Source organism: Embiotoca jacksoni, unplaced genomic scaffold (assembly GCF_022577435.1).
Source record: "Embiotoca jacksoni isolate LCO1_2020_lvr unplaced genomic scaffold, fEmbJac1.0.p SCAF_42, whole genome shotgun sequence".
NCBI lineage: Eukaryota > Metazoa > Chordata > Actinopteri > Embiotocidae > Embiotoca > Embiotoca jacksoni.
This window is the reverse complement of record NW_027185395.1, coordinates 940,001-950,000: the sequence shown is the minus strand read 5'-3', so window position 1 is coordinate 950,000 and position 10,000 is coordinate 940,001. Positions and strand designations below refer to the sequence as shown.

The 10,000-nt window shown below is 42.6% G+C and overlaps 1 protein-coding gene across 1 annotated transcript in view; it reads left to right on the top strand.

Moving 5' to 3' along the window:
* Window positions 1-1,551: 1,551 nt before the first annotated feature.
* Window positions 1,552-10,000, top strand: part of cunh18orf54 (chromosome unknown C18orf54 homolog) — a 17,378-nt gene continuing 8,929 nt past the window's right edge. Inside the window, exons 1-8 of the mRNA XM_069169014.1 lie at window positions 1,552-2,013; window positions 4,034-4,169; window positions 5,365-5,509; window positions 6,224-6,391; window positions 6,747-6,891; window positions 6,983-7,034; window positions 7,151-7,346; window positions 9,809-9,885. Coding sequence (XP_069025115.1) covers window positions 4,035-4,169; window positions 5,365-5,509; window positions 6,224-6,391; window positions 6,747-6,891; window positions 6,983-7,034; window positions 7,151-7,346; window positions 9,809-9,885 — 918 coding nt within the window. The 5' untranslated portion in view covers window positions 1,552-2,013; window position 4,034. The remainder of the gene's footprint in view (window positions 2,014-4,033; window positions 4,170-5,364; window positions 5,510-6,223; window positions 6,392-6,746; window positions 6,892-6,982; window positions 7,035-7,150; window positions 7,347-9,808; window positions 9,886-10,000) is intronic.

Genomic DNA, 10,000 nt, shown 5'->3' with positions numbered 1-10,000 from the left:
TATAATGAACATCAGGAATCATATAATGAACATCATCAATCATATAATGAACATCAGGAATCATATAATGAACATCATCAATCATATAATGAACATCATCAATCATATAATGAACATCAGGAATCATATAATGAACATCAGGAATCATATAATGAACATCAGGAATCATATAATGAACATCAGGAATCATATAATGAACATCAGGAATCATATAATGAACATCATCAATCATATAATGAACATCATCAATCATATAATGAACATCAGGAATCATATAATGAACATCAGGAATCATATAATGAACATCAGGAATCATATAATGAACATCAGGAATCATATAATGAACATCAGGAATCATATAATGAACATCATCAATCATATAATGAACATCAGGAATCATATAATGAACATCATCAATCATATAATGAACATCAGGAATCATATAATGAACATCAGGAATCATATAATGAACATCATCAATCATATAATGAACATCAGGAATCATATAATGAACATCAGGAATCATATAATGAACATCAGGAATCATATAATGAACATCAGGAATCATATAATGAACATCAGGAATCATATAATGAACATCATCAATCATATAATGAACATCATCAATCATATAATGAACATCAGGAATCATATAATGAACATCAGGAATCATATAATGAACATCAGGAATCATATAATGAACATCAGGAATCATATAATGAACATCAGGAATCATATAATGAACATCAGGAATCATATAATGAACATCATACACGCTGCTGCTTTCCGTCGGGTTTCTGGTGTCTGCACTTTGAGGCAGAGTGATCCCTCCGTGCTCCGTGTCCGCTCACTCCTCTGTGTTTCCCGGCTGACGTCACAGGCTCCGTGTTAAAGGAGCTGCTGCATCATTAAAACTTCCGCTCGGTCCGGCGGCAACTGGGAATAACTGGGATTGGAGATGTCCCCGTGATGTCCCCGAGATGTCCCACCTGTCTGCTGACCTCGCGTCAATCTGCACTTTAGTTGTAAAGTTATCAAAGGAACACGTTTCATCCTTATAAGTGTTCACACCAACTTTATACCATTTAAGAGGCTTAATATTTGACTCAAGTGAAAGAAACTGATCAACAACATGATTTCAACCATGGAAATTAGTCAAATATATCTATATCTATATATATATCTATATATAGATATAGATATATATATCTAGATATAGATATATCGATATATCTATATCTATATAGATATCTATATCTATATCTAGATATATCTATAGATATAGAGATATATAGATATATATAGATATCTACAGATATCTATATATATCTATATATCTCTATATCTATATCTATATCTCTATCTATAGATATAGATATATAGATATAGATATAGATATAGATATCTATATCAAAATAAAATAATAAGAAAGTAGAAATAGTGGTGAGATGTGAGCAGGTCCGGAGAGACGGCCTGATGCCCGGTTCAACCCCCCGGTTCAAATCCCCGGTTCAAATCCCCGGAAGCCTTTTTTATTGGCCAACAGGATTGTCACCAGCTGAGCGGTAGTTTGCTGCCGGTCGTTTTCAGCTTCTGTCACTCAGCGCACAGGAACACGCGCTCCTTTCCTCCATCCTTTCCTCCATCCTTTCCTCCACCCTTTCCTCCACCCTTTCCCTGCATGGGTCACACCTCCAGCTGCGATGTATTTCATTGCGATGTAGTTCTGGTTCCTCTCGAGCTCGGCTCGGTTCCGTCGCCGTGCGTCGCAGGCCGGAAGTTCGACTGCAGATGTTTGATGGAGAACCACCTCGGAACCATGAAAGTGGACCCGGTGTTGCGACACGAATGATCACGTGGTTTTGAACGTCGTTTTGGTCGCAGCGTCTCTGGCGGAACCCGTTTGGACCAAACTGACCCGGGACCAGCTAACTGTGAGCTAGCTGTACCCGGGAGGACTCGGAGGTTCTGGACGGACCGAACCGAAGAGGACACGTTGTCCAGTCCAAACCAGTAAGTGTGTGACGGTTCGTTTATCGTGTTGCTAATGGGAACCTCGGTAGTTAGCGCGAGCCTGAAACCGTTTACACGTTGTGTAAACACTATGACGTCACAGATCATTAAATCTGGATCTGTTTGGGTTTTTAGACATTATTATTGTTTATCTTGTTTATTCTGTGTATCTTGTTTATCTTGTTTATTCTGTTTATCTTGTTTATTCTGTTTATCTTGTTTATTCTGTTTATTCTGTTTATCTTGTTTATTCTGTTTATCTTGTTTATTCTGTTTATCTTGTTTATCTTGTTTATTCTGTTTATCTTGTTTATTCTGTTTATCTTGTTTATTCTGTTTATCTTGTTTATTCTGTTTATCTTGTTTATCTTGTTTATTCTGTTTATCTTGTTTATTCTGTTTATCTTGTTTATTCTGTTTATCTTGTTTATTCTGTTTATCTTGTTTATCTTGTTTATTCTGTTTATCTTGTTTATTCTGTTTATCTTGTTTATCGCGTTTATTCTGTTTATCTTGTTTCTGGGTGCTTCGACAAAATATACAAACAAACGCCAGTTTTCAAACATTCAAAGAACTGAAACTCTCAGACAGGTTTTCATTTCAAACTGAAATAGGAGACATGAATCTCAGTTTAAACTACCGGTCCATCACCCTGTCCATCACCCTGTCCATCATCCGGTCCATCATCCGGTCCATCACCCTGTCCATCACCCTGTCCATCACCCTGTCCATCATCCGGTCTATCATCCGGTCCATCACCCTGTCCATCATCCGGTCCATCACCCTGTCCATCACCCTGTCCATCACCCTGTCCATCACCCTGTCCATCATCCGGTCCATCATCCGGTCCATCACCCTGTCCATCATCCGGTCCATCACCCTGTCCATCACCCTGTCCATCATCCGGTCCATCATCCGGTCCATCACCCTGTCCATCACCCTGTCCATCACCCTGTCCATCATCCGGTCCATCACCCTGTCCATCACCCTGTCCATCACCCTGTCCATCATCCGGTCCATCACCCTGTCCATCATCCGGTCCATCACCCTGTCCATCACCCTGTCCATCATCCGGTCCATCATCCTGTCCATCACCCTGTCCATCACCCTGTCCATCATCCGGTCCATCACCCTGTCCATCACCCTGTCCATCACCCTGTCCATCACCCTGTCCATCATCCGGTCCATCACCCTGTCCATCATCCGGTCCATCACCCTGTCCATCACCCTGTCCATCATCCGGTCCATCATCCTGTCCATCACCCTGTCCATCATCCGGTCCATCATCCGGTCCATCACCCTGTCCATCACCCTGTCCATCACCCTGTCCATCATCCGGTCCATCACCCTGTCCATCACCCTGTCCATCATCCGGTCCATCACCCTGTCCATCACCCTGTCCATCATCCGGTCCATCATCCGGTCCATCACCCTGTCCATCATCCGGTCCATCACCCTGTCCATCACCCTGTCCATCATCCTGTCCATCACCCTGTCCATCACCCTGTCCATCATCCGGTCCATCATCCGGTCCATCATCCGGTCCATCACCCTGTCCATCATCCGGTCCATCACCCTGTCCATCACCCTGTCCATCACCCTGTCCATCATCCAGTCCATCATCCGGTCCATCATCCGGTCCATCACCCTGTCCATCACCCTGTCCATCATCCTGTCCATCACCCAGTCCATCATCCAGTCCATCATCCGGTCCATCATCCGGTCCATCACCCTGTCCATCACCCTGTCCATCATCCTGTCCGACCTGATCCGCCCCGTCAGTCACATGATCACAACTTTTCACAGCTGTTTTCCAAAAATATGTGCAACTTCCATAGAAACTCTAAAACACCAACAAATAAAGAAAAGCTCTTCCCCACGTTGATGGTTGTTTGTTCTAGTTTAGATGTGAAAAACAACCTTCGTTCACTGAATATTTTACTCCTTTTCTCAGCAGCACACCTCCTCTTTCCTCGTCTTCATGCTTCGGCATGTTCTGACTGCTGTTTGTTCTCGACAGGATGGAGTCCAGCGGATCGGACGGTACCTTTCGGTCTCCGGACTCGACGGTGACCTCGCTGCTGTCCAGCTCGGGTCACCTGAGGAGCAGTCTGCATCCTCCTGAGATCAACACCACCTTCAGATACAGAGACAAGGTTCACTGCTCCTGTTAATTCTACTGGTGTGTGTGTGTGTGTGTGTGTGTGTGTGTGTGTGTGTGCGTGTGTGTGTCGGGGGGGGGGCTCTAGTGACCACTCGTGATGAGATCTCACTCCGTATGAACATGTACACTCAAAATATAAATGCAGCAATTTTGTTTTCCCTCCGATTGTTCATGAGAGGAAGGAAAACCTGAAGTCGGGCTCAAACTAACGTCAGATTACACAATCAGAGTGGCAGAAATTCTTGTCCTATTTTTACCAGAAACTGGCAGCACGACAATGTTGACTTGGACCGATCATCGTTCACGTTCATGCGAAGGTTCCTGTTGCAGAAACACTAGTGATGCAAACCTTCCTTTTGCCATGTTTAGAAATGCATGTCAGAGAGCTCTCTGACATCCTATTGGTCAACGTCAGGGAACACGTCGTAGGATGTCGAACTAGGCAGGTAAAAACCCCAAATGCTGACATACACTGCAGGCGCTGTTTGTCATTCACAACATTCATATTTGTGCCCGACTCTGGAAATTTTTCGGGAATAAACTATCAAAATCAGTCTGAACTTGTGTAGTATGAACGTCGGCTTTAGACTTCCTCAATGCGCACAAAAGGTTTATTTCTCTTATGTCCATAAATTTGTTAATAGATGTGTTAGTGAGCACCTTTCTTTTGTGGATTGTAATTCATAACCTGAACCGTCTGACCCAATCGATCACATCAGTCCAGTTGAGTAGGTGGTCCTTCAATGTGACCCAGAACACACGTGGACCGCCTTCAGATGTGGGCGGAGCAGATTGGGTCTTCACACCTGTACTCTGAGGTGCCCCCTTGTGGCAGGTGTGTTCAGGGCGGTTGTCTGCAGCAGTGATGGAGCACTGTTGGAGGAAATCTGCCTCCTTCATCTCTTCTGTCACAGATAAATCAGCCTGTTTTAGCAGCTTGTCATATTTTTAATTAAAGTTGTGCATTGTGATTTTCATGAAGTACTGGAGCATCGTAATGATCAGAGATGGTGTCCTCTAGATCCTGAAGATAAGAAGTTCTGCTCAGTAATGGCTCTTAGCTTCATGTCTTTCTACATTCTGCCTTTCTTTTTATAGGAGACACAATTATCACAACATTCATTTCAGTGTCGTGAAACGTGCTGAAATATGTCTCGTATGCTGAAACCGGTTTTGATTGATTTCAGGACTTTGACTCGGCCTCGGCGGCGCTGGACGCCTACATCGCAGACTTTGAGAGGAGTCGTCAGATCAGTGGCTCGTCGACAGGGAGACTGGTTCTGCCGCACAGCCGGATCGGACCCACAGTGGGCACGCTCAGAAACAAAGATGGTGGGAAACCCCTGAGGCTGCTGTGACACTTTATTTTTCTGTCTTTTTGTCTGTCTTTTACACAAATGTTCTGTAAGTTGTCAGCCAACCGTTTGGGTTCAACCCAACATCCCTCAAATGTGGTCATCGAACACTTGTGACAACAATATGTAATAGAGGATATTTTACAGCTTCCTGTTCACACCGATGTCAGTGCACTGAAACCGTAAACTTTACTGTGAAAATAATAATTCTAACTATAAAAAACTGTATAAAAACACAAACAGCACAATTTCAATATGTCATATCGGTCACATTGCAGATACCATTATATTCACGATAGGCCGATATCAGTCAATATATCGGTCGTGCTCTCATGTTAAGCAGCCAACTTGTTCTACCAGTGGATGAATTTAATTTGATTTGATATAATATCATTTGTATCATTCTTAATACATCATCAACAAGATTGTGTCACATTAAAAAAAACAATCTGTGAAATATACTTCAGTGAAATATACTATAATAAATAAACAAAGGATTTCTGAATGAAAAAGTGGAGTAAGAGATGATTTTTCATCAACATGAAGCAGATCAGAAAACAAAATATGATCCCATATTTCATAAAACGGGATCTGTCATATTGTAGATTCATCAACTGTTTATTTTGGTGTAATCGGCAGTCAGTTCATCTGGATGTTTTATCCTTTTTTTTGTTGTTGTTTCTCTTCCTAGTTCTCAGGGAGCGTTTGACCGACAGAGAGCTGGACTTCCTGAACCTCCCTGTCTCCTCCCTACATCCTCACCGTAACCACGACAGACTCTCCATGACGACGGACGAACTGCTCTCTGTCCCTTACGACGGCTCAATGCCCGTTACCCACACCACCGCTTTCCTCCAAGGTCTGTAAACGCATCACACAAAACCACTGCTGTCACCGAAGGTCTTTAAATGCATCACCCACACCTCTGCTTTCATGCAACTTCATTAAACGCATCACTTCCATCTTTGTCTTGATCCTCAACACATCACCTGAACTGCTGACTTCCCCCATGGCCATTAAAGGCACCACCTACAACTCTTTAAAAACACCCGTAGTTTTTATCTGAGGTCTTTAAACACAAACCTTTAAATATGACTGGTGGACATTCTGTATTTCAGATAATAGACTAAATGATGAATGGATTGATTAATATCAGTAATAACAGCAGAGTTTGGATTAGTCTGCGTGTCTCAGCTCCTCTGACTCTGATCCAGGTCTCCTGTCCCGGTCCGGAGCCTCCGGGTCCGGCCCCTCCTCCTCCAGACCGGCACACAGAGCTGGTGCTGGACTCAGGAGCAGCAGCGCCCCCCAACACCACCACCACCACCCTCCTCCACTCAGGACACCCCGGACCTCCAGGTTCATGCTGCTTGCTGACTGATTTGGGATCTCGTGACAGATTAAAGTCACAATTTACATTTCATTTCTTTTTCCTCCTCTCCATGTGCAGAAGGAGACCCGGTGTGGCCACGTTTCAACCAGGAGCTGATGGTGGTTTTAAGGTGACTGTCATTCATAGTTTTTTTTAATCTTTTTTAATATTCAGTGTTTTTGTCTTTGAGTCTGCGTATTAGTGTATTAAATGTCCTCGTTCTGTCCCTCCCTCTCTGTCCATCAGTCTGCACACAGAGCAGCGAGGTCAGACTGGGCGGAGCCGTCCTCATCGCTCCACCTCCCTCGCTGGCTGACCAGTAACAAGGCTGACATGGACTGGTCTTCAATCTCCAGCGTGCCTGACCTCATGTACCCAGCCTGGATCCAGCACTGTGACCTCAGCGACCCGCCCACGCTCACAGAGCTGTGGGACAACAACGGTACAACACACTGCACTGCCACTGTTCTCAACCCGTCAGCTTTCACATCCACATTTTTCATTGGTCTTTATGTTGTAACCTAAAGTTTAGACATTTTTAAGCCACTTATGTTCTGCAGTTACGCACAATGACTTCATGCAGTGTTAAAAATATGAAATAAACAAAAATATGCAACTACATATAAAAACACGATCAATTAAAGAGGCAAACTCATTTTGAATAACAAGTATTCATGCTTTTTAAACCAGTTTAAACTAGTGATGCTCATCAAGTTTGAGGAATCTTAACTGAACTCTATGAAATTCAAATTGCAGAATCTTCTTGAATTTTTTTCTTCCTTTTTAAAATACATTAATGCGAAAGTAGGATTTTACTTTTGTACTTGGTTAAGGTGAAGCTTGTTTTTACCTGGTGGAGCATCTCACAACTAATTAGGTTAATTGACAACAGATCAGTAACATGATTGGGTATAAAAAGATGATTTCAGAGGCAGAGTCTCTCAGCAGTGAAGATGGTGGAGAGGTTCACCACTCTGTGAAAGACTGTTTGGGAAAATAGTTCAACAATCTAAGAATAATGTTCCTCAACGTAAAACTACAAAGAATTAGTGGATTTCATCGTCTACGGTTCATAATATCATTAAAAGATTCAGAGAATCTGGAGAAATCTCTGAACACAAGGGACAAGGCTGGAAACCAATATTGGATGGTGGTGATCTTCGGGCCCTCAGGCAGCACTGCATTAAAAACACACTATTCTGGAGTGGAAATCACTGCATGGGCTCAGGAACACTTGTGAAAACCATCGTCTGTGAACACAGTTCATCGCTGCGTCCACAAATGCAGGTTAAAACTCTCCAAAGAAGAAACCAGATAGAAACATGATCCAGAAACACCGCCGCCTTCTCTGGACCGAGATCATTGAAGATGGACTGAGGTGAAGTGGACAACTGTCCTGAGGTCTGATGGATCACAATCTGAGATTCTGTTTGGAAATCATGGACGCTGCATCCTCCAGGTTAAAGAGGAGAGGGACCATCCAGCTTGTTATCAGCTCAGTTCTAAAGCCAGCATCTGTGATGGTACAGGATGCATTAGTGCACATGGCATGGGTAGCTTGAACATCTGGAAGGAAGCATTAATGCTGAATGATATATTCAGGTTTTGGAGCAACATATGCTGCCATCCAGACAACGTCTCTTTCAGGGAAGGTCTTGTTTATTTCAGCAGAACAACGTCCAACCACATTCTGCACGTATTCCAACAGCATGGTTCTCTAGTAGAAGAGTCCGCTGATAAACTGGCCTCCTGCAGTCCAGACCTGTATTTGTACCAGTTACTCATCAGGGTGCGCCGTGCACGAGCAGTCTTTGAACCTATTGATCTACCATCGTATGATAAAGTGGTCCTACATAACATGTGATATGAAGTGGAATGAAATGTGCATTGTTGTACGTATAACGGTTCCTGCCACACATTTAATTTGAACAATTTGGCTTCATGTCAGCACCTCACCACTGGCCTCTACATGCTCATCAGAGTTTCCATACAAGTGTGCACATTTTCCTTTTTAAGTTTGTTTTTATAGATCCTGACTTTCACATCGGAGCAGCGTGTGCATCTTCCAGGTCCTGTTTTGAGAGTCTGCAGCAGTTATAAATGAGGCCCTTGGGCTTTATTGGCTTTGAGGAAGTTTACACTCCAGCAGCTTCACTTGAGATTGTTATGTTTGCCAAGCAAATCAGTTAGTCCTCATCTCCTTCTCTTGTAATGTTCAAAGTGAAAACAAACTGCTGAAAAATTAATGAGAATGTTAGAAAAGAATAAATTGTCAGATTTGACATGTTTTCTTGCCATACTTATTATCCCAACACCACCATGCTTTACACTCAAACAGAGCAGTTTCTTTATTTGTTGTCTTCTTCAACTGGAGTGATGATCATTCTTAAATTTTAGCCTTAGTTTTCAGTACGTCATATTTAAGTCCCATATAAAACAATTATAAATATACAATGAGTCTGCAAAAAACATTTTAATTATCCAATTAGTGGAGACAATGTTGGCTCAATAGCTGTGGCTGATTTTAAAAAGAAAAATGGCAGCAACCATAATTTTAGCGGACAAAACTGTCGTTCAAAATCTAGAAATGAAGCTGTGTTTTTGTACACCCCTTACTGAAGTCAAGAACTTCTTAGTTTTAAAATTGTTAATAAATTTGATGGTAAATCACCACCTTTATTGCAAACTATATATGTGCTGTGCAAAAATAGAAAGCTTGACCGGTGTAGAAACAATAACAGTCAGCTGCAGGAAGTTTCCTGAACATTTTCTTGTAATCACTTCCGTCTTTATGAACCCATGTAGAAAGTGTGTTTTCTTCACATGATACAGTCGGTTGTGGAACGATGTCACGATCGAGCGGTCGTTGTGTTCTTTTGTTGAGGTCGTGTGTTGTTCTTCCAGGCGTTCGTCCACCTGGAGCTCCATCCTGGGTGGCAGAGCTGGAGAAGGACGATGAACCCGATCACACACCTGCACCGGTGAGACAACCGCATCATACTGCTCTGCAGCTTTCAGTTTGATCAGTCAGCTCCTGATGTACCTGAAAGGAGAAGATTCATTATCTAAGAGTTTTAAAAGAGTTTTAAAAGAGCT